Source organism: Phalangium opilio, unplaced genomic scaffold, assembly GCF_054372755.1.
Source record: "Phalangium opilio isolate 3A_F unplaced genomic scaffold, DU_Popi_V2 ptg000041l_1, whole genome shotgun sequence".
Taxonomy (NCBI): domain Eukaryota; kingdom Metazoa; phylum Arthropoda; class Arachnida; order Opiliones; family Phalangiidae; genus Phalangium; species Phalangium opilio.
The window spans coordinates 3,081,021-3,105,833 of record NW_028324165.1 but is presented as its reverse complement, the minus strand read 5'-3'; the positions used below and the strand labels follow the sequence as shown (position 1 = coordinate 3,105,833).

At 38.8% G+C, this 24,813-nt stretch overlaps 3 protein-coding genes across 4 annotated transcripts in view; all 3 read right to left on the bottom strand.

The window, feature by feature from the left end:
- LOC149679365 (uncharacterized) overlaps positions 1-24,813 on the bottom strand; it is a 78,899-nt gene that overhangs the window by 40,755 nt on the left and 13,331 nt on the right. The gene's annotated exons all lie outside the window — the stretch shown is intronic.
- Positions 1,130-7,697, bottom strand: LOC149679368 (uncharacterized). The gene is made up of 2 exons (XM_089835049.1): positions 4,362-7,697; positions 1,130-4,303 (listed from the first exon to the last, which is right to left on the bottom strand). Exon 2 carries the CDS (start codon positions 4,195-4,197, stop codon positions 1,141-1,143), a length of 3,057 nt encoding a protein of 1,018 aa, XP_089691175.1. The 5' UTR covers positions 4,198-4,303; positions 4,362-7,697; the 3' UTR covers positions 1,130-1,140.
- On the bottom strand, positions 24,092-24,707 carry LOC149679367 (uncharacterized). The gene is made up of 3 exons (XM_089835131.1): positions 24,573-24,707; positions 24,455-24,511; positions 24,092-24,395 (listed from the first exon to the last, which is right to left on the bottom strand). The coding sequence occupies exons 1-3, from the start codon at positions 24,623-24,625 to the stop codon at positions 24,149-24,151; spliced, it is 357 nt and encodes a 118-aa protein (XP_089691257.1). The 5' UTR covers positions 24,626-24,707; the 3' UTR covers positions 24,092-24,148.

The window sequence follows — 24,813 nt, the reverse complement described above, 5'->3', positions numbered from 1 at the left end:
TTACCTTAATATTAGAGGGTATACCTAGCGCATTTTGACCCGATAGTCGCTCTTCCAGCCTATCACAAAGTATAAAAACTGTTTCTTTCCTCAATCTGAATAATCTTTTAAACCTATATTCGTCTAATTCAAAAGGATGTTCGCGATCTCTAATTATTCTCTGTCTTCTTAAGTCTCGGCGAGGCATTTCATCTTCAATCGCGGCTAGCATAAAAATTTCCCGCTGTAACAGGGCGACCGCCATTTTAAAAGTGAAGTTTCAATCGTTAGAGAACTTCTAACGACAGAGGTTACCATATCGTTAGCCTAACGACAATGTTTAGTCGGCCGCGCCGACCAACAACTATAACGATTGTCTCAGAATACCAACTAGCCACTCTATCGACCAAATTTTCCCGTACCGACGATTTTTGATCGTTGAGCCAGCTACCGACCGACTCAGAATAGGACCCCTGGCCTTTTGTATCGGGAACTGGGGTTGCAAGGTTTTGTTTGTAGTTGTGAGTAACGTGCGTAGCCGGCGACCCATGCTTAATTCTGCCGGGGATGGACGATTCACTTTGGGGGTCGTCCTGTATTCTAATAGGACCGTTTCTAAGTCTATTCCGTCTTGATTACCCTTGATAATGGCGTTCTTAATTGTTTGTACCATTCTCTCGGCCAGCCCATTTGATTGGGGGTAGTGAGGAGAGGACGTAACATGTTGTACGCCCCACTTCTTCAAGAAGAGTTTAAAGTCCATGGCGTTGTATGGGGGTCCGTTGTCCGATATGAGCCTTTGAGGTGGACCATATCGTGCAAATTGGGATCTCAGGAAAGTGGTTACTGTTTGCGTGTTTGCTTTAGGTAGTTCTTGTACTTCAACGTAATGTGAAAGATAATCGACCAGAAGAATATATGTTTGTGATCCGATCATAAACAGATCTGTGCCAACCATTTCCCATGGTAAAGCGGGTACCGGGTGTGGTGTCATGCTCATTGGAGGATTAGCCCGTTGTCGTTCCATGCAGATCGTGCATTCCTTCACATAGTTAGTGATGTCTTGTGTTATGTTTGGCCAATAGACGTTGAGTTTGGCCTTGGCAATACACGCATTTGTACCTTGGTGAGTGTTATGGATTTTCCCAAGAATCTCTGGTCTCATACTTTGAGGTATGACCAATCTGGTGCCACGAAAGAGTAAGTGGTGCTTGCAGTATAATTCGTCCTGATAGGGCCAGTATGGTTTACATTCTTCTTTTGATGTTTAGGCCAGCCTCGTTTTACAAACCCAATTACCAGCTGTAAGGTAGAATCCTGCTGCGTCATTTCTATGTATCGATCCTGTACTTCTTGGGGGTGGGTAGTTATGGTATGTACTGCGGTTTGTGGGCCTTCCAGTTCAGGTGTGTTGATTAACATGTGTTTTTGAGGGGCTCGTGAGAGCATGTCGGCGATCAAAAGTTGTTTGCCAGGTACATAAATTAGATCGATCTGGTAGCGAAACAATCGCATGGTAAGCCGTTGTAGACGTGGTGAGATGAGTCGGAGAGGTTTTTGCAACAATCCTATGAGAGGATTATGGTCTGTTTGTACGGTGAATCGTGTTCCTGCCACATAGTAGTTGAAGTGTTCGCATGCGTAGACTATAGCCAGTAATTCCTTGTCTATTTGGGCGTAGCGTTGTTGGGTTGGATTAAAAGATGTCGATGCGTATTCCACTGGGTGTCCGTCCTGTAGGAGAACGGCTCCTACTCCGTGCGGGCTTGCGTCTACTGATAGTACGATTGGTTGCTCCGGGTTGAAATATGCCAGTACTGGGGCTGTGGATGTAAGTGTTTTTAAGTTGTCATAATGGCGTTGGTGTGTGGCTTCCCATCGAAAATCTGCATCCTTTTTAAGCAAAGCTCGTAGTGGAGCTGTGTCTTCGTTAGAATTAGGAATGAATTTTGCGTTGTAGTTTATCATGCCGAGGAAGCTTTGTAGCGCCAGTTTGTCTGTTGGTGGTGGTAAGGACGTAATCGCTTGGACTTTTCTTGGATCTATTTGTCCTCCAGATGGGGTAAGGAGATGTCCTATGTAGGTTGTTTTTGTTACTGTCAGTTGTAGTTTTTGACTACTAAACCGTAATCCTATTTGGTAGGCTTTTTCTAGAATTCTTATTAATGAATGTATGTGCGAGTTCATGTCCGGTGTGGCAATAAGAAAATCGTCCGTCGATATATGTACTTCTGGAAATTGTGTCTTTGGATAGATGCGCCGTAAGGCTGCTTGACAAACTTCCGAGCCTGTTGAGATGCCCATGGGGAGGCGCGTGAAACGATATTGGCCTTCTGTCGTGGCAAATGTGCACAGCTTTGAACTAGACTCATCAAGTTTTATTTGCCAGAAAGCGCTCTGGACGTCTAATACAGTAAAGATTGTAGCTCCATTTAGCTCCGCAAATATTTGTTGGGACGTTGGAACTGGATATGGTGTGCGCATTATGGCCTTGTTGAGCCGCCGAGGATCAAGACAAATGCGGACTGTGCCATCCTTCTTTGGGGCGGCCACCATCGGATGGACCCAATCCACTGCCTCCTGGACTGGGACTATGATTCCGAGTTGTAGAAGTCGGTTTAGTTCATGTCTCACTGGCTGTTGCAGTGCTATCGGTATTTTGTGGGCGGTGGCTATGTGAGGCATAGTGTTTGGTTTCAATTGTATGTGATGGGTGCCCGGAATTATGCCAATTTCGCCGAATACTGAGGAGTATTGTCGAATTACTTCCGTGGGTGTAATTTGTAGAGTCGTTGTCGTATGGTCTTCGCCAGCTAATGATGTAGAGTTCACTTGATATTCTGGACGTGGTCCCAATGGTCTTCGGTGGTGTTCAATGAGGCCTAGTTGAAAAGAGGCTGCGGCACCCAGGATTGGCGTCCGGTCGTCCTTTATGACGTAAAATGGGCAGGTGATTGATGCATTATAAGAGGTGCATGGGAGATCGACTATGCCTTCTATCGGGACTGTATGGCCAGAGTATGCTGTTACCGTGTGGACGGGTTGTCGTAGTGTCAGCCTGCCTGGTAATGTTTCGTAAATTTGGTTTGGAATGATGTTTACTTGAGATCCTGTATCCACCTTGAAGGTTATTGGCTTGTCAAGGAGATATATTTGGTCGTAGATCTCGTCCTCTCTCGGTAAGTGTGTAAGTGGACGTAGTTCTAACTTGGGTACATCAAGTGTGTGGGTGTCCAATGTGATACTGTAGTTGAAAACCTCGTTATAATCGGCTGGCATCTCGTCAAATACCATGGGCTGGCGTGAGTAGTCCTGTAAGGGCTCTCTGTCCTCCTGGGCCTGTTGTCTTTCTTGAAGTGAAAACGTCTTTCGACACTTGGGGCGCCAGTGTCCCCTAATGTTGCAATTGAGACATTTCGAGTTCCGTGCTGGGCAAGGTCTCCCCCCGTGACTTGTAGTACAGTTGGGACAGTCGTGATTAGGTTGCCGCTCCTCATATGGGGTATTCCGGCGATTACTGGTTGAAAAGCGCGAAGAGTTAGCTTGGTAGTGTGGCTGGCGCAAGATGGTTGGGGCTGCGGTGTGACGTGGTCGCCGTGTCTGGAACCTCCGTCGATTCATTGCATCAAGGGTCGCAATTGGTATGTCGTTTGTTGTATTTACCAGAGTGGCGTGCTGTGTGCCCATCAAGGAGGCCTGAATGCTGGATGTTTCTTCCGCTTGACATCGGGCAACAGCTATGTCAATTGTCAGGTTGGGTGTAGATAGTAGTTGTTTCCGTAGTTTGTCATTGTGTATGCCTACGACGATTAGGGTGGTTATCAATTCATCAGTTAATGGAGTAAAATCGCACTCATAAGCCTTGGCCTTCAACTCCGTGAAGAAATGATCGAATGTTTGGTTCTCTTGTTGTTTCGTTGTTAGAAACAAATAACGCGAATAGAGCAGGTTTTTGTATGGTTGATAATAAGTGTCAAATGCCGCTATAATTACCGGAACGGTACGGGCGTCATCTACTTCTGGAATTGGAAGCGTATTGTATATTCTTCTGCCGACCGGGCCTAATACGTGTAAGAATGTGGCGCGTTGAATCGATACGGTTTCGCCATTTAACTTGGCTGCAGTGGCGTATATGACGTAGCCTTCTTTGTATTCCCTCCAAGCGGTAGCAGGGTCTGTACCGGGTATAAATTGCGCAGGGCTTTTGAACGATGCCATCTGGAGTCAGTCTCCTTCTTCTGTGGTCGAAATCAATTTGGGCCTTGGCGTGTTGTGACGGTGCGGATCTTTCTGTATACGTTTGCGTGGGGCCGTAATCCCACCTCTATCACCATGTTATGATAATAAGTCAACATAAAACTTAAAAACAGTATCTTTATTACTTTGACATAAGCTCGTTAAATTAACATTAAGAATGACTACATCGCTCGAGTATCTGATCCTGACTGTCGTCTCGCCGATCTACCTAGCCTGACTGTAGCTTTGTTTATCGTGTAAGTTCCTTATTGGCCAGTCTAGATCACGTGAATAAGCTAGCCTCGTCTGGGTCACGTGACAACATTATAACAAGTTGGAGCCTAAATAATCTAACTATAATGAGCTAATAAAATAACTAGTCAGTTAATTAATGACATAAAGTTTAATTGTGCTGAGAGGCTAATACGTTACAAGAAATACTAATCTTAAGACGAGCGTAGTGTTTTCCCCGTTCCGGTGTAGGGCGCGTATTCCGCGTGACTGAATAAACAAAGGAGAGATAATATCTCGTCTAGACTTATATCCGAGAATGGGAACGCTAGCGACATCTAGGTTAAGGGGATACGAAAACACAACACCTGACATTTAACACTCCCTTCACGAATCCCTGACTTTTCCCTGACATTTAACTCCATTCTCGAATTCCTGACTTTTCCCTGACATTTAACTCCATTCTCGAATCCCTGACTTTTCCCTGACATTTAACACTCCATTCTCGAATCCCTGACTTTTCCCTGACATTTAACACTTCTTTCTCGAATCCCTGACTTTTCACTGACATTTAACACTTCTTTCTCGAATCCCTGACTTTTCACTGACATTTAACACTCCATTTTCGAATCCCTGACTTTTCCCTGACATTTCGAACTCCTTTCCCGAATCCCTGAGCTTTCCCTGACATTTATCACTCCTTTTCCGAATTCCTGACTTTTCCCTCCCATTTCGAACTCCTTTCCAGAATCCCTGAGCTTTCCCTGACATCTATCACTCCTTTTCCGAATTCCCGACTTTTCCCTCACATTTCGAACTCCTTTCCCGAATCCCTGAGCTTTCCCTGACATTTATCACTCCTTTTCCGAATTCCTGACTTTTTCCTCACATTTCGAACTCCTTTCCCGAATCCCTGAGCTTTCCCTGACATTTATCACTCCTTTTCCGAATTCCTGACTTTTTCCTCACATTTCGAACTTCTTTCTCGAATCCCTTACTTTTCCCTGACATTTAACACTCATTTCCAAAAAAATCATATTTATTGTGGATAATATACTCTATTATTGGTCCAAATGTAAGGTAGATGTCGCGACTGGGTCATTTTATAAAACGAAGGCTCACTTTTCTAAAATGTGCAAACTACTGACTTAATTCCTCGAAGATTGGAAAAACTGAGAGATTCAAAGAGAGTGAGAGAGAGAGTTACGGGGGTTGCTGGGTTAGCCGAACACAAGGGGAAGGAACGAGATGGTTTTGGTATATATATATATATGATGGGATAGGCGTTTTTGAAAAAATGTTTCCATTTGGCGCGATTTCAATGGTAGAATGAACATGGAACGAAAAATGCGCTATTTCTTAGAAATAGAGGAAAAAAACTAGTTATGTGTGTGTTTGATGGAGGTTCGTGCCATTTATTTTTCGTGTTTGCCATAGGCTTATAGAAGGATGGGTTTCCATTTGAGAGAACTCTATTTTGGGGTCGTGTTTACAGATTTTTCTGTAGTTTTTCCCGTTCCCTTCTTTTATTAAGGTGATATTTATAATTATTCTTAATTTACACTTTCTTTTACTCTCCCATTTCTCTGATTTAAGTTTGGTCAATCTTGTTTGGACTTCACATATCCCATCAAATAGAAACTTTGTACGATGACTAAACCATGTTTTTTGTCTCCAATATGATGGTAGAATCAGAAAAACCTACAATAACAGGAACTCATCAAAGAGTTTTACTTCCTTGTACCTTTTTGTGTAAGCCTAGGCTCGTCGAGACAAGGGGGCAATTCGGTCAGTTTACACGAGGCCCGTATATACATTGGGGTTCATGCCACTATAGGGCTGTTTTGATGGGGACCCGCGATTTCGGTCACTTTCCCCAGGGCCGGCAAATTCTCTGGGCGGTCCTGCCCATTTCAAACTGTTTTACCTATAAATAACTCAAATTTCTGGAATGATACTTCTATCATGTGCTAACTATGTAAACGTTTCATAATTCGAGGCAATCTTTAAATATAATGATTCAAATGAACCGAAATGTAAGAAAACCATCCGTTAGGAAGATGTCTATACACTTTAACCTCCTTGACTGAAAGGTCAGGTCTTGACTTAAATATAGCAAAAGGCGGCAAGAAGCTTCCAGACTGTGTTGGTTCAGTTTTCGAAACGTCACATAGTCGCATCGACGTCGACCAGACTGTGTCGGTGCAATTTTCGAAACGTCACCCAGTCGGGCCAAAGTCAACCAGGCTGTGTCGATTCAGTTTTCGAAACATCACACAGACGAACCGACATCGACTCGACTGTGTCGGTTCAGTTTTCGAAACGTGACACATGGGACCGACGTCGACCAGACTGTGTCGGTTCAGTTTTCAAATGTTTTCTTGGGGACTGAACTTCACGTTTTTGTTTTTCCTGTTACTATACGATATTCGGACCTATCGTGGCGTAAGAATCATATTCATTTCCAGAATGATTTTCGAATGACCATTTCTACTATACACGCAACTGCTAAAGATAAAAAACCCCAGAAAAACCCAACAAAACCCGGCTTTAAACAAAAGCAAGCAGAAACAGCAGAATGAGTCTCGTGCAAATGAAAGCCTTCTGTGTGCCCATTAGGAAATTTACAACATCCTTGGGAGTACAAGGTGGGAAATAAGGATATTTTTTAAATTAGTCCTTGGGAGTACAGGGTGGGAAATAAGGATTTTTTAAAACTGGACATTGGGCCAGCCACCCCCTAGTCTGGAATAAATAAATTGATCCATGACCATTGACCAGGACGCGTCGTCTGCTAAAATGAAGCAGTGGATAATTAAAATAGTTGAGATAACATCTGGACTCTGGTTACCCAGTTACCCTTGAATTTTATTAGTGGTCAAGTACACCACTGACCCCCCTCCGATTTAATTTTTAAACGCGTCCAGGCAATTTTTGAACTGGTCCTGGCAATTTTTAAACTGATCCTGGCAATTTTTAAACTGGTCATTCGCCCTATGCCACCGCCTTATTTCCCACGCTGCTTGGGACCAGTGACCCCCCTAGTGTCCGAAATAATAAACTGGTTTCTGGACTGGCCCCCACCTTTGTTCTCAATTAATAAACTGGTCCTGAGGACCAGTAACCCTCACTTCTTGAATTTTAAAACTAGTCCAAGCAATTAATAAACTGGTTTTGAACGGAGTTCGATTTTTGCTTTCGTGCCGGCCGGTCGCCTTTCTTGCGCTCCGGTTTCTCTGCGATTTTTTTAAAGTTCTGTTTAGTGCTTTCTTTCTCCCCCCTCCCCTGCCCTCTTTATGCCCTCCCCCAGAAAACGGAAAAAAATGAAGACTCGGTCCCTCCCGAAGCCGAAGATGAATGCCAATCGGAAACATCAAGAACTCAAGCAGGCCAAGGCTACGACTCAATGGAGACTTCGATACCCCAAGATAATATGAAACCGCTGATTTTTCAACCCCCCGTTACCCGCGAAGGGAAACTTACCAAGGACTCTCAAAACAAAACCGTACGCACATTCCATGATATTGACTTTATTCTTCTTTGCGATCACTTTGACAGAACTGTTGGAGAAGTAAAAGATCTTCGGGACTTAAAAGGTGGCGCCCTGTTGGTGGTACCCCTTACGGCGAAACAACGTGACACCCTCGTTAAATGGGACCATATCGACAACATCAAATTCACAATAACCAGCCCTGGACAACACCAAGAGCCTGGAAACAAGGGAGTCATATACCAAGTCCCGGAAAACCTCGACGAAAACCTCATTAGTGAAGCCTTACGAAGACAAGACATTAACTGCCTTAAAGTAACCCGACTAGGTGCCAATAACACCACCTTTCTGCTCAACTTTGGACCAGAGGAGGTCCCTCAAGAAATACGTATGTACTACCGCATTTACAAAGTCTCCCCGTATGAGCACCAACCCATACAATGCAAAAACTGCCGACAATTTGGACACCCTCAAAAATACTGTACAAGCCCTTTCCGCTGCGTCACGTGTGGCGCCAACCACGCTGATGCGGTGGATTGCCAGGGTCCGAAAAAATGCGCCAATTGTGGAGCTACTGACCACATTGCTACAGCCGCCAAATGCCCTCGCCGCCAAAAAGAACTGCAAATCCTCCGCCTACAAGAACGCCATAATCTCTCCCGCTACGATGCGGTCCAAACCTACCAGAAACAAAATCCGACATCTGCCCCAAAACCGAATCTTACCAACTTCCCCCCTCTTCCGTCAGGCCCCACACCTACGACCAGTACCGCCCACACACCTCACTCACCTTGGTCCTCCGCCAGGCCTCAACCGCCTCTGCAATCCCCCGACGCCCTCCTCAGTATGCTCTACGAGGCCACCATGGCTCTCGCCAAACCATCTCCACCCGCCTTTGAGGAAATTATTTCCTTATTCACCTTACTACTTAATCGCACGCTCAAAACCAACCTTCAATGTCAAGAAGTCATCCAGAAAATTCCCCCCAACAAGAGACAACTCTTGAAGGAAAGCTTCGGAAACTAATATGCCGCAGCAACATCTCACTATCATCCAATGGAACATCCGCAGCTTAAACGCTAATCTAGGCGACCTCACAGCCCTAATACACCGGTATAACCCACATGCACTCCTCTTACAAGAAACCTGGCTCCAACCCACACTAATTTCAATAAATACACCGTATTTCGAAGAGACAGACCCCCGGACCCGGATACCTCATCTCGGCGAGGGGGTGGGGTGGCAATATTTGTTGCCTCTCACCTCCGACCATCAAACCTCACTCTAACTTGGCCCTTGTCAATCGAAGGTGTCGCCGCCTCTCTCACCTGGCAAGGCCAACGAATACAACTAGCCTCTCTGTACGACCCTAAAGGTCAAACGACTGATTCCGCCTTAGCTCATCTAACTTCCCAGCTCACCCACCCTCTGATTCTCGGCAGCGACAGTAGTAAGTTACCACACTTTTAGGCATGCAAATTAGCCGAAAATGATCCAAATTTGCATAATTCAGAAATCCCACTTTTAACCATGCCTGAAATGATCAAAATTTGCATATGCGCTCAGAATTTGTATTATCACACCTGTCAATCAAAAATGTTAATAAAAGCAATTAGTAAATTGATGAATACGTCAATAGCAAAGAATAACTCGACAAGTAAACATGGCAATGTTAGCACCCGCTTACGATTCCTTTTACATTACTTTACCAAGTAATGCCTCCATGCAATTATATCCTGAAAATACTAAAACAAGTTATAGGACGGAACTACCTACAACGTATAATTTATCGGATGGAAATTGGGAGGTTGGTTTGTCGGAAATAAATATGCCTTCAAAGTGGGACAACATAACTGATTGTTTTGATGAATTTGTCGTTAGATCGGTGGATCTTGATTATGAGTATGAAATTGGGGAAGGCGGTTGTGGTAATTTGGGAAATATAGTTAAGGGAGCGAAAGACGAACCTACTAGTATTTACCAAAAATTATTCGAAACGTTTAAACAATCAATAACAACAAACGCTAGGGATGATATAAATTTTGAAATAATGACGAAAGAGGGAATGACATTTATGAAAATTAAAATTAACGGAGACAAACAAACGGCTATCAAGTTTCCTAAAGAATATGGAAAAGTACTTGGAATAGCGGAATTAGATTGGGATCGATGGATTTTTCGGGAAACATATATAGCTAGTAATCCTTTAGACATTGCGCGGGATCAATTAGATACCAGAAATTTGGGTAAATTCCAAGTCAAGCAATTTGTTTCAAGGGATCGAAATAGACCCGTTGACGTTGATAAAGATGTTAATAAAGCATCAATCGAAACGAAATCTTATACGATACCTCACGGAACGTATGAAAGTATAGATACTGTGGTCGAAGCAATGAAAATGGTTTTACCCGAATCGAAACGAAAATATTTCGATTTTGTGTATAATAAAACAGGAACAGTAACAATCAAATGCGGGGTTGGTATTGTTAAGGAGAATACCCCATGGAATAAAATAACCAAAAATGAGGCTAAATATATGGATTATTTTTCAATTACATTTCCAAAAGATAATCCCGGATTAGGTTACATGTTAGGATTTGATAAGAGTCAAGTAGACACTCCGTTGAGGAACAATACGGAAAGTAAACATCTCGGAGATATAAATAGAGGTGTACAAACCTTATTCATTTATACGAGTCTCATATACCCCCAGGTAATAGGTGACTCTTGGGGTGGGCTTTTACGTACAATTCCAAGACCTGAAAACAGTCGAGATAATAAACCTCACGTGTTAACATTCAATCCAATTAATTATTATCCAGTACGTACACCCAATTTTAATTTAGTTGAGATTGATATAAAGACCGATTCGGGAACGAAAATTCCATTCAAACTCGGAAAAACTGTTACGACTTTACATTTTAGAAGGATCCGTAATCACTAATAATGTCTGTACGGAATAGATATTATAATTATTATTTACAACAATCGGGCGGGGCGTTTGTTGGGCCAGTATTTCAAAGAGGAAATGGATTAGGATCGATATTTAAGAGTTTAGTTCGGTTCATAACCCCCATACTCAAACCAGCAGCAAAAGCTGTTGGACGAGAAGCGATAGGTGTCGGAAGTAGATGGTTTGGTGATATATCAACGGGAGCAGATCCTAAAAGCTCTTTCAAAAAGAATATTAAAATTGCGGGGTCTAATTTATTACATAAAGCGGGTGATAAAATAGGGGAAGCGCAATTTGGGAGTGGAAGGCGTAAAAGAAGAAAAAGAGCCAGTAAGCTAGGAAAGAGAAAAGTGAAAAGAATAAGGAAGAAGTCTGATTTTTTAGCTTAAAGAAGACTCGATAAAAATCAAAGGGGGGGGGGGTATAAAAGTAGGGAATATACGCGAGTAATAATTAGTTTACGCTTAAACATTGACAAATAAAGTTATACAAAAATGGAAGGAATGATGTCGGAATTAGATTTGTTCGCTAAACCCGTCTCTAATTTGAATATTGTGGCCAGTAACGATATACAACTACAAACTGTTAATGCTATAACGGATGGTGGTCCATTGGAATTTTTTATTCCAGGAACTCCTGATAGTTATATAGACACTTCAAAAATTAAACTGTACGTTAAGGCTCAAATATTAGGATTTGATACAACTGATAATAAATGGAAAGCTATCGCGGGAAGCGATAAACTCGGCCCGGCTAATTTAACCTTATGGAGTTTATTTGATCAAATAGAAGTTATGTTTAACGATACTCAGGTTCAAGTCGTGAATAATTTGGCCCCATATATCGCTTATTTCGAAACAATGTTAAATTATGGGAAAGAAGCTAAAGACACGCAATTGGCGTTAGAAATGTTTTACAAAGATTCAAAACTAACAAATACCGATTCACACCATGCCGATAATAACGGAATGAAATCTAGAAGAACTAGAACCGGAGCATCTAAAATATTTGAAATGATAGGGAGATTACACGTTGATGTATGTAAGATGAACAAGTTCTTATTGAACAACGTTGATATAAAGTTTAAATTTATTAGATCAGCGGATACTTTTCCAATAATTTTCCAACCTCCTCCTCCTGCTGCTCCGCCCCAAGGGAATGCTCCTCCTCCTGATCCAATTAATAATTATAAAATCGTTATTAAATCAGCTTCTTTATTTGTACGGAAAATAAAACCAAACACTGAAATTATGTTAGCGCATGCTATGGTTTTGGAAAAAACACCGTGTGTGTATCCCATTAATCAAACTGTGGCAAAGTATTTTAGTATCGAAACCGGGAACAGTGACACGATTAAAGAAAACTTATTTTTGGGTAGAATTCCTAATCGAATGATTATCGGATTCGTTAAAACATCAGCCTTCAATGGGAATTTATCTCAAAATCCATTTTATTTCGAACACCTAGATTTGAACTTTTTATCAGTTACGGTAGGGAATAAAAATTATCCAGATCAACCTTTCACACCGGATTTTACTCAGGATCATTACTGTAGGGAATACGCTACCTTATTTACGGCTCTAGATAGTTATGGGAAAAATAAAGGAAACTACATTAGTCTTTTTGATTATCCTAGAGGTAATACTCTATACGCTGTTGACTTTACTCCGGAAGAGCAGGCTAGTGCCGAGCATTGTTCTTTAGAAAAACACGGTAGTTTAAGGTTAACTATACGTTTTAAAAGACCACTCGCGTTTGCGGTAACAGCTATAGTATACGCCGAGTTTGAAAACGAGTTATTAATAACGAGGGATCGTAACGTTTTGTACAAACTAGAGTGAGAGTATGGACGAGTACGTTTATTTACCAACTCGAAAAGATAATAATCTTCTCGTAACAGTTAGAAATAACAAAAGACACGTAACTATTGTCGGTAATTGTTGGGATTTTAAGGAAATTAAAAAGGTGATGAAAGAAATATAAAATTAAACGTCTCCAACGAATTAGCGTCAAATGATCGCGTGAAAATCATGAAACAACAACAGTACAATCTCTCCGATAAACAAACTATCGAGATAGCCGAAGCTGGCGATGATCTAATTATTTCCATTTCCGATAATGCGAGAACGGAATATATGGTTACTATTAGTAACAAAGTATATCAAAACTTATGGTTGCTGGTGGATTATATAAACTTGTTTTTCCAAGACGTCTTACCTCGCTTCCACAGTACCCTACCGGAAAATTTTCAAGTTGAAGGTTACGTATCCGGAACCGGAACAAAGTATATCGACATTCGACAATACGTATGCGAAAATTCGAATATTCATCGCTACGATTTACTATGGATGGCTACTTGTAAAGGATTTTGTTTAAATAAAACCACGTGGAATCGATTGAAACAAATAAAACCGGAATTGGATCGGCAATTGGAAATAAAAGCCAATACCAAGGAATTATTCAGAACAATGATTTTGCGAGACATTACCGAAAGTTTACTGGAAAACACCAACTGCTGCGGTAATCTTAATTGCCAAGGCGAAATAGAGCACCACGTATCCTGCACCTCAAATTCGAATACGGACTTGAATATCCTACAAGCGATATCGATGTTAAATAAGACGAACCTGAAGAATGAATTTGAAAAACGATTTGGAGAGAAGAACGAAAATTTGGATCAATTATTTCTTATTATTACCGACAATGTAACGGAATTGAAAAGAGATGATTTTTACAATTACGTTTGATAAATAAAAAGCTTATTCACAGATGTTTTTTTCTTTATTTCCCAAATACCTTCAAAGATGGTTAGTAAACGAATAGCGCGTAAAATCGAAAATATATATTACGATCCGCAACATCCCGCGAGTTTAGGTTCGGTGAGAAAATTACAAAAAGCTCTACCAAATGTATCAAAGGAAGATATCGAGCAATGGTTGATTTCCCAACCCGCGTATACGAAACATAAACCCAGAAGAAAAATATATCCTAGAAACCAAACTTACGTCACTAGTATGAACGAGGTTTTCCAATGCGATTTAATCGATCTACCCCAATTGTCCAAATACAATAACAAATATCGTTATATTCTAACCGTCATTGACGTCTTGTCGAGATACGCGTGGGCTTTACCGTTAAAAACAAAGGGGGCGAAAGAAATTATAAAAGCTCTCGGTACAATCTTTAAGCAACGTACACCTTCGAGGTTAAATTCCGACGAAGGAAGCGAGTTTAAAAACAAAAAAGTGCAAGCTTATCTTAAAAGTAAGGATATCCATTGGTACGCTAGTTACGGTAATTTAAAATGCGCCATGATAGAAAGATGGAATAGAACATTGAAAACGCGAATGTTTCGATTAATGACGAGAAATAACAATTATAATTACACGAAACATTTACAAAAAATTGTAAATGGATATAACGCTACTGTTCATTCAACAATCGGTATAGCTCCTAAAAACGTAAATATAAATAACGAACATTTAATATGGAAACGATTATATTACAAGAAGAAACGTACAAGCAACAAGCCAAAATTACGCAAGGGTGATTTGGTGAGAATTACGACCGACAAAGGCGCCTTTGGTAAAGGATATACTGGATATTGGACGAATGAAATTTTTGTCGTACATAAAGTACTACTACGTACTCCAACTGTTTACATAATAAAAGACGAAAACGACGAAATAATAAAAGGATCATTCTACGAGCCGGAATTACAAAAAGTTGTTAAATGAACACGGAAGAATTAAACCTTTTTTTAAGCACAGATCCTCGAACGAGACCCTACTTCATAGGAGTGTTCCCGAAAGATATTTTACCCGACCCACCAGAACGGAAACCCTATTGTTTCGTAGTCAATTCGGAACCATCCTCAAACGAAGGATTGCATTGGTTAGGAGTCTATATCGATACTAACGATAACGGTTATTTCTTTTGCTCGTACGGTAAAGACCCTAGTTATTACGGTTTTAATCTATCAAGCTACGCTTCCAATTGGTATTACAATAATTGTCAAATACAGCCGAACAGTTCATTTACATGCGGGGGACACGTTATTTTTGTTTTAACAAGTTTGTGTCACGGATTTTCTTTTAATGAAATAATACGAGAATTGTACGATGTGAAAGATAAACCTTACAACGACGTTATTATTATGTTAAATATGTGTTTACATTTATTGAATCAAGAGAAAAAATGAAATAAAATATTTTTTTATTTTTAAAAAAATTGGTACATTTTCATTTAGACCATTTTATCGGTGTTTTGACTTTTCGCAATTTCATACCAGTAAGGAGACGTCTCGGGCGATAAGGATGACCGTCACCATCATCACCATCATCACCCTCCTCCGCCTCCGGTACACCTCTGGTATATCGTCGATGTCTCTTCGTTTTCGGAGTTGACGTGAGTTTAGGTCGTGGGAATGACTTCCTAATCGTCGAGGGCACCCTCGAGGGTGACCTCGGTGTTGACCTTGAGAGGGCCAGGGGGGTCCCTTGAGGTGATTGTTGTTGCGAAGGCGGCTGTTGCAATACTGAAAACGGATTAGGTGTTAGAAATTGCGGTGGTTGAACGGGTTGTTGTTGTTGTTGAACTTGGAAAACTGGTGGAATATTTGCAACGTTGACGTTAGGAGGTTCTATCAGGCTCTTCATAGTCAAATACTTTTGTAAAGTTAATAAATAATGTCGAAGTTTATCCTCCGAAGAGGTGTTTTGTTTTAAAATCCGACTCATTTCACGATCCAACTCTGTCGCTTCTTTTTCAGCTCCCGATAAAACAGCGGATTCGGGTAGTAATACCATTCGTTTCATCTCGCTAATGAAGTGATGGTAGATATCAAGGTCGGTACCAAAGCAGCTATTAACCCGGGTAAAAATCCTCCCGCCTGTTTTATAAGAAGTTTCCGTTTGTTTTTAGCCAGACCTCTTTTATTAGCGATTTTTCTTATATATACTCGATGTTTTTTAATATAAATTCTATCCTTTTCGGGTAATGGAATATTTCCCTTTAACAAATTATAAAACGTGTTGTGAACGGCTTTGATTTGACTTTGCTTGGCTTTTTTCAGTACCTTGGTTAATTTTCCTCCGCCACTTTGACTGGCGCGTACCAATCCACGAAAAAATGGTAAATGTCTGTGTAACGGATGACGTCCTCTCTTTCGAATTTTTCGTTTAAAATTTCTTTTTAATACCTTTTTTAACAAACTCGATTTACGCTTTCTCTTAACCATTCCAACTCCTCGAACGTTCCAACGCGAAATAAAAGACATACGGAAACGATAAATAGTTTTATATACAAATTTTATTTGTCATCACATACAATAATCATATTTCCTTCATGCGGAAAAATATTTGTTCTTAAACGCAAATCATCGTGAATGTTTTGTTTTAAATCGATACACAAGTAAGAATAGGGAGTACCCTTGGTAACAAAATCATACGCTCTAGTTACGAGGTTTTTATTATTCGGAAATATTTGTCTGCTCAAGTAAGTTATTTGAGACCCGTCTCGCGGATTTTTAAAAACAATTATGTACGAAGAGTTAAGACTAATGGTTCGACTCTCTTTACCTTGACCAAAAAGATTTTGAGTTAAAAGAGCGACGGATAAATTTTTATGATGAGAGCCGACGCAAAATATATTAGCGATATGGGAACTATTATAACAAGAGAATGCCAGATCATCTATTATTAGAAAATTATTAATACTTTCATCCCAAAATGAAGAATCATCTGGGGGGAGTCCTTCCATAAATTCAATGTTTTTAATTTCTTTTTTCGCAATGTCAAATTTCGGTTGATATTCTTTATAACAGTACACTATCCTGTCCGGAGGTGGTTCGATCAAACAATGGGCGTGTTTCAAAAGGTTAAATATCCACGTCGTTTTACCAGCCATAGTACTACCGGCCAGTAAAATTTGCATGGGGGCTTGGAATTTTATTCTACAAGCGCACGAATCAAACATTTCTCAAAAAGTTTATTAAAATCGTCAATCCGTTTTTGAAAATGGAGTTTGTTTATTTCTCTCCAATTAACGCGATCTTCGTACGGAATAATAAAAACCACGGGGATATCGTCGAAAGTCACTTTTTTTCTTTTAGAGTTGAAATTCCGTGTTGAAAGCATCTATCGACGATTCGAGAATTAAATCGACGAAACTAGACGTAAACGTTTTGATGGATTCGTCAAAATATTCCACGATTTCTTCCTTTAATCTTCTCTTTTCCCCTTCTTCATCAGCCAGACTCACGTTAGTAATATCGAGTCCGAGAATATAATTACAAAATGGAGCTTGTTTTTGATGCACTTCGTGAGGATTAGTCTCATTCGATCCTCCCCAATCGAATAAGTTATGACAGCTGAAACACATGGTTTTTAAGCCGTCGTTCAAGTAAAAGAGACCCGACGCTGCTAGTTCCGCGGGAATAACTTCCAACTCCGACGAATTGGAAGTCCAATGACCATTGAATGATTTTAAACGTAGACTTTCACGATGCATCTTGCTTTAACGAGTATCCAAACGGATATGTTAAAAAATTGTCCGCGATTATTCTCTTATTAAAAGTCACGCCGAAACTTTTTTTCAGATTTCCTAAAAGTAGTTTCGCGCGAGCTTTGTCACGCACAACGTTAAAGGGGATTTCCAAAGTGTAACTAGTTCCCGGAGTGTCTAAAGCCGATTTGATCGAATCAAAGTTAATTATCTGTTCGTTTTTCCTGTTTAACGAAATTCCTTTCATTTTCGTAACGCAATGCCCGGTATTTGTTTTGTAACTGTACGATTTCGGACCCGAAGTAACGAATTCCGATATATACCCATTTGGAACTTCGTCGGTCCAATCACCCATAAATTGTCCGACGGGTGGAAGAAATTCGTCACTTTCTTTGTGAATAAATATAATACTATCCGTATCGCAGTACAAAACCCTTTCTTTTAATTTATTCAGAGTTCGAAATAATTCGATCCGACCGTACGAACTAACGAAACTCCCCAACACTGCCGATCCTTTGTAATATGTCGGGCAAAAATCTTTTTTGAATTTGTAGGTCATTAAACAAACGTCATCGTCGTTAATTGGCCGCATATCCGTTAATTCCAATGTCGGATCCATTATAATTTTAATGAAATCTTGATAATCCTTGACGAAAACCGATTTTGGTTTATCGTTGTTTAAACAATGTCGACCCCATAACGAGTTTAAAGCTAATTTCGCCAACGCGCGTAGAGCTGAATTGTTTGTTACATCTTCGGGTCTAATCTCGATATCTTCTCGTTCTTTAATTAGTCTTAAATATTCCGTTTTTTCCTCGTCGGTGGTAACGTTGCGAGGCCAGCCAGAGTTTTGGATTTTTAGTTTCAAAAATGTATTAATGTAACTGCCGAAAAAACCAGGATCTTTATCCTTGATATAGGTGTACCTTTCGGGGTAATGGTGAACCTCGAAGATTTCCAATATAACGTAACCGGTTTCGACCGCCATGTATATTTCTGGGGTGGGCCAAATCCCTTCGAAAGCTCGCTCGGAGTCGTTATGCGCGCAGGCTGTTTGTATATCGTTTTCCACGCAAGTACGACACAAAGCGAAAAATAGTTTTTTTCTGGTTCGAATTGGTAATGCCGGTATGTAAGCGTCTTTCGGAGCTAATATTTTACAAGACATTACCCCAAAGTAATGATTCAAATCGAATGAAAAATCTCTCGTAATAATCTCCGGGTGATTTTTAGGATAGTCTCTGTTTTTACGTACAAAGGGGTACAAACTACAAACATCGTAATATAGAATTTTTTCGTTTGGTTTGGTTTTATGATACAGCCTGAAGCATTCAGTACGACCACCGTATAATGCCGATCTTGGTCCTATCGGATCTCGAAAGTGTAACGAATCGCAAAACTTTCTTACCTCGATTCTGTTTTTCAACATTTCGTCAAACTCGCAACTCCATATTCTAACATATTCAGCGTTCGGTGCGTTACACATGATATCATCATCTCGATCCAGAGTTCTCTCGTATAAATTTTTAAACGTATCTTGCAATAACGGATTCCATTCGCCTCCTTTCGTATGTTTCGGACATCCGTGAATAAAATCTCCGTCAAATTGAAATATTATTTCGGGTTGAGAAGAATAACCATCTACCGGGTATCGTCCAATCTTCTTTTCCCCTTCCAACGAGAGAACCGATTGAATTTTTATTCCGCGTTCTTTTTCTTCCCACGCCAACCATTTTAAAGCAGATTTGCTTTGATTGTAGTTATTCCTGTAGCCGTTACACGGTACTACTCCGAGCGTAAATTCTTCCAAGTATTTATGAAGGAAAATATTCGTGCAGGCCCCCGCTATGGTTAAAGCGTTCATATTTAAAACATCGAAACCAGTTTCCTTCTCGAACAATTGTCTAAATTTATCCATACCCTGTTGTAAAACCTTAACATCCATGATAGTATAATATTCCAGTTCTTCGCGTAAATTATAGACCGATTGTCTCGATTTCGTAGCGTACCATTCGAGAAAATCTTTATAATCTTTTTCTTTCATATGTTCCGGTTGAAAATACTCTTTCGGCGGTAGTGGACCGACATAATCCAAAGTTTCTTCGGTGTGGAATATGTAAGGGAAAAATTCTTTTCTATTTTCTCCCAAAGAAAACGTCGCGGGGAACGATCTTAATGGTTGCGAGACGAAATTGAAAGAGTCGATAAATTTCATTTTTTGATTTTTCAAAAAAATGGCCAACATTTTGCTTCCGTCAAAAACAATATCCGGTATGATGTTCAATTTTAATAACCCACGAAGAATAAAGAACGAATCGAAACCTTTACTGTTATGGGCTAACAACGTAATATTTTCAAAAACCGGTTTAGTTGCTTTAAGCCGTTTTGTCGCGTGTTGGAAAACCATTTCTTTCGTCCGGAATAAATAATTTAGAAATTTATCGACGCAGTCGAACCCCCGAAATATCTCGTACTCGTAATTGTTCCCTTCATTTTCTTGCATAGCGCTTACGAGTAAGACAGGGACGTGTTCGTTATTTTTAACGATTGATTCGGTATCGAAATAACAATATCTGGTTTTTTCGTACGTTCTCGAAAGAGGCATAACGTAACAACGGTTCCTCTCGTGTACGCGTAAACAGTTTTTACATGGTTTCGAGCAAGAGTGTTTTTCTTTCAGTTCTAGTCCGCATTTTAAACACCTTTTAAAGTTATCGCACGTTCCGTTAGATATATGAAAATTCAAACATTCTTCTCCTTTAAAATAACGATGGCATTTTCGACATTTAACAGGTTTAATTAGTTTATCTTCGTGGAATACATTTAAAGTTCTACATCTACTACATTTAACACGAGTTTCGCAAAAGTGATTATTCTTTTGATTAGTTCCGTGAAATACTTTTAAACATTTAGAACAATAAGATATACCGCCAAACATTGTATGCAATTCCTTAACTACATGCACGTGATCATTAACTAACAATAAAAAAATTTGTTTTTCCTTGAAAGGTCCGACAAAATATTTTTCTAAATTATCAGCTCTGAATATAATAATTTGATATTCGTTTAAGTAAGTTTGAAAATTTTGAATATCTAATAAATTAACGGTATCCGGAGAAATATTAGCGTTTTTATATAATTGCTCCGCTTTTTCTTTTTGGAGGGGGTGATTACATTTTTTATCTTTCTAAAATAATTAATTGACTCGTTCGTTGTTTGATACTTTTCATTCGTATTCTTTTCGAATCTCTTATCAGCCAAATAAATTCCTATCACCAAAGCTCTTCCAAAACATAAGTTATCGGTATTGTCAATGTAAATATAATTTGAACTCGTTTTTATAAACGTATCCAAAATTACTATATTTCTATTTTTTAATGATTTTGATCGACGTCCAACGGGTACGTCGCAATGTAAAAAAATAACGTCAAAAACTAAAGAGCTTTGTAAATGGAAATTTCGATTTGATTGCGCAACTTGACTTATAGCTCCTATTACTCTTTCAGCCGTTAATTCATTAATATTCATAAACCTTAAATTTATCGGACTATCCAACTCATCCGAACGAATACAAAATCTAACTCTATTATATCCTTGCTGGTTGCGTAATAATTCAAAGAGTATGGAATTAATTATACTAACAAACGTTTCGTTTACTTCGGTTAATTTAATACGTTCTAAATTTTTAAATTTAATTTTACATTCTACTTGATTACATTTGTATTTTCTTGATTTTTTATCTAATATTTTTTCGCAAGTATAAAATTGTTTAGGATTAGCTTTAACACTTAAATTTAGCGGTTCTTCATTTTCGGAATCGCTCGAACTACTCATCTTTAAATGAGTAAATTTATCAAATTGTTTAGAGTTTTATATATTTTTTATTCGTTTTTCTTCTTTTTCTTTTAAATCGATTTCGAATCTGGCTTGTAACATGTGTGGGCAAGGTGCTAGTTGTTTTCTGGTGGGATGATTTTCCGGTCCCGAGTAGTCCCTTTCAATTTCCTCGAAAAAATTACGTCCAGCGATGGGAACGTTTCCACACCTCATTCCTGACCGAAAAACAAATCTGCATAACGGTTGTTCGTAGCCATGAACAGCCATTGGATGATTGTCGGCTCTCCATCCAGTCAAGGCGGTAAGGCAAGAAAAACAACGAACGGTTTTAGGACTAATGCAATAAAAACCGCTGGCTGCCATGTCATCCACGCTAATACCTTCGACAGACCATATCTTGAACGTTGATAATCTGTTAACTTCGAGTCTCATATCCATCCCATCAACCATGTAATAATTGTCTTCTTTTTTTATATTAAATAGTAGTGATAATTGATATATTGGGTATATAGTATATATAGATACGTTAATAGATATACGAGTAATAGATATTGGGATTCCATATTGATTAATTATTCGTTTTTCTTAAAAAACGAATAATTTTTCGTGATCTTGTCGGGATTATCGATGATATGCTTGGCGATCTTGTTCACGATAGATCGAATTTGTTTACATTCGACGCTATCTTTAGACGCGACAAATCTTAATCTTCTTCCATCGCATTGCCAAATATCTTTATTATCTCTATCTTTTATATCCTCGTACTTGTATATTTGAATATCGAAATAAAAATCGTCACGCGACGCTGGTAATGAAGTCACGTAACTAGCTAAACCTCGTTTAATATCGTATCGAGGGACAATGCCGGCTTTTTCGATAGTATTTTCCTCTTTAACGTTTTTAATTTGCTCAAAAATATCTATTTCCTCCTCATCATCTGATATATTAAGTTTTCGCTTACCGAGTGAAGATGAAGATGCCATAACGAACGTCGAGTGAAGAACGAATGAAATATCCGAAAATCCCGAGAGTTTATATACACCGTCCCCGCCGCCCCCGGGGGAGGGGGGTGACACACGGCGTCCCCGCGCGCTAGCGCGCGGGGAACGCCTAATTATACGGTTAAAAATATTTTTTTCCCAGTAATAATTACGATAGGAATTCTCGTAGATAATTATAGCCTCTATAAAATTTTTAAAAGTTAGAATTCTCGTGGATAATTATACGATACCTCTTGGTTATAAAAATATATTTTGAATTCTCGTCGTTAATGATACTTAATGATACCTCTTGGTTATAAAATATATTTTGAATTCTCGTCGTTAATGATACTTAATGATACCTCTTGATTATAAAATATATTTTGAATTCTCGTCGTTAATTATACTTAATGATACCCTAGGTATATACAATGTAACAAAAATAATTGCTTTTTTAGCTGGCTGCGGGTATACTTTTTAATGATGGGTAGATATACGATTTCAAACACCTGGATACCCCTAGGTTATCAAATATATTTTTTAAAAGTAATTTACCGAGAATTCTAGTCGTTAATTATACTTAATGATACTTTTAGGTTGTAAAATATATTTTTTGTATTACAATGTATCAAAAATAATTGCTTTTTTATCTGGCTGCGGGTATACTTTTTAATGATATTAGATATACGATTGGAACACCTGAATTCCCCTAGGTTATCAAATATATTTTTTAAATTACATTGTATCAAAAAAATAATTGCTTTTTTATACGATGCACCTGGGTGTAATTACCGAGAAGTATTTTTTGCTTCGATTTGGGTGGAGTTTATGTAGAAGGCTAAAAGACGCTTTCCAATACACGTCCTACACAGATGGAAAGCTTTAATTGGTATTTAATGGTTTTATAAAAAACGAAAAAGTGTGGGAATTTAAACAGGGATTTTTCGGGGGAAAGGTGCTCCGATCTTAAAATGGATGATATTTTTGGAAAAAGGTCGAAGGGTTAAAATTATACTTTCAAAAATCACGTGTGAATTCTCCCAAGGTTTTTATTTTCTCGTAATTATCAGGTATAAGAATTTCTATCGCTTAAGGGTAATATTATGGAATTTTTAAGTGGAGATATTTTACTATAAAAAGACCCCGAGTTTTTGTTAGGAAAGTCAATCGAAAGTAAATGTTTGAAACTGCACTGCTCGTTCCTGAATAAAAATACCCGTGATGTGTTGTGAGTAATACTATTTTTATAAAAATATGGCTATGTTTCGCGATTTGAACTTACACTTAACAAAAAGCGGTGTAACGGTAACTGTTTGTCCGCGGGGAAGAGACGTAGAACCAACAGTTATTGTTGAAAGTGGAAACTTTATTTTAATACCGTATAAAATATGGTACATCTTGAACAAACGTAAATCTGAATTCGCGGCCTGTATGCAGAAATCGTCAATTAAATTTTGTCGTTGTCAAAACATCTATATATCTATTACGAATTTGGGTCTTGTCTTTACATATGACGAAAGCGTTCCAGTGACAATTAAACCCGAAGTATTTACGCTTATTATGCAAGACCCCATGAACGGGTTTATTTCAACCCATATTAACTTTATTATTAATCAAAGAATTTTCATAAAAAATATGCTACTCACCTTTCGAATTCTTTTGGGTGATTTTGAAAAAAAACTATTGGATGTTAAACGCGAGTATAAAACTACCTTACACGCATTTTGCAGCACGTTAAATTTAACCGATCTGTTAAAATCTTTCGAAAATAATTTACGTAATCCTCAAAATATTCAATGTGTTTTAAGCATTCAACAAATGATTTCGTACTGTTTAATTGAATTTTAAAAAATCTTTTAATAACATGTAAAATTAAAATACAACAATAATAAATGGTATATATTTGGAAAAAGTTAATATTTTTTTTTAGAAAAAGAGTTAAACATTTAAAGGATAATCAAACATTTCCATAAATGCCGTATTAAAATCATCGGGATGGCCGCGACAGGGGTAATGAATATTAAACATAAAAACGGGGATGCAAATACCCACTATCTTATTATATCGGGGACAGGATAGAGTTCTACAATAGAAAGCCTTTGTAATATTTCTATCGATTTCAGAAACCTCTCTTCCTTTACAAACGCAACACGGTACGAATGCGTATGAATGAGTTTCGAAGATTCTAAAATACATAGCTACTTTTACTTAACTATAGTTTTTAATGGTAAAAATATCACTTACCCTGCAGATGCCCTTTCTCTCGCTAAAGCTGCTGTAATTTCTAACGGTACTTGGGTTCTATAAAAAACACTCTTAAGAAACTAGAAGCTTAAAAACAACTAGTAAACTTTTAGCTTACAGAGAGTCCATCTCCTGTAACTGCGGCTGAGGATTATCTTCTGGGAGACCCATGTTTTTTAAAAGACTTTCTCGGATGAAGCGTTAAAAGAAAATGATAAAGTTTTCCCCGAGATATCTACTATTTCAAAAGAATTATTATTGGGCGTTGTCTCAAGGTTAACTACTTTTTAAGCAATGTTTGGCACTACGGTTGTTTAAGAGAGAGGGATTCTTATAGAGTGTTTAAGCTTAATATAAAA

Coding starts and splice junctions, on each gene's coding strand:
- LOC149679368 (XM_089835049.1), bottom strand. CDS start 4,197: ATGGCATCGTTCAAAAGCCCTGCGCAATTTATACCCGGTACAGACCCT.
- LOC149679367 (XM_089835131.1), bottom strand. CDS start 24,625: ATGGGTCTCCCAGAAGATAATCCTCAGCCGCAGTTACAGGAGATGGAC. Junction 24,512..24,572: donor TTACAGGAGATGGACTCTCT/GTAAGCTAAAAG, acceptor TGTTTTTTATAG/AACCCAAGTACCGTTAGAAA. Junction 24,396..24,454: donor AGAGAAAGGGCATCTGCAGG/GTAAGTGATATT, acceptor TATGTATTTTAG/AATCTTCGAAACTCATTCAT.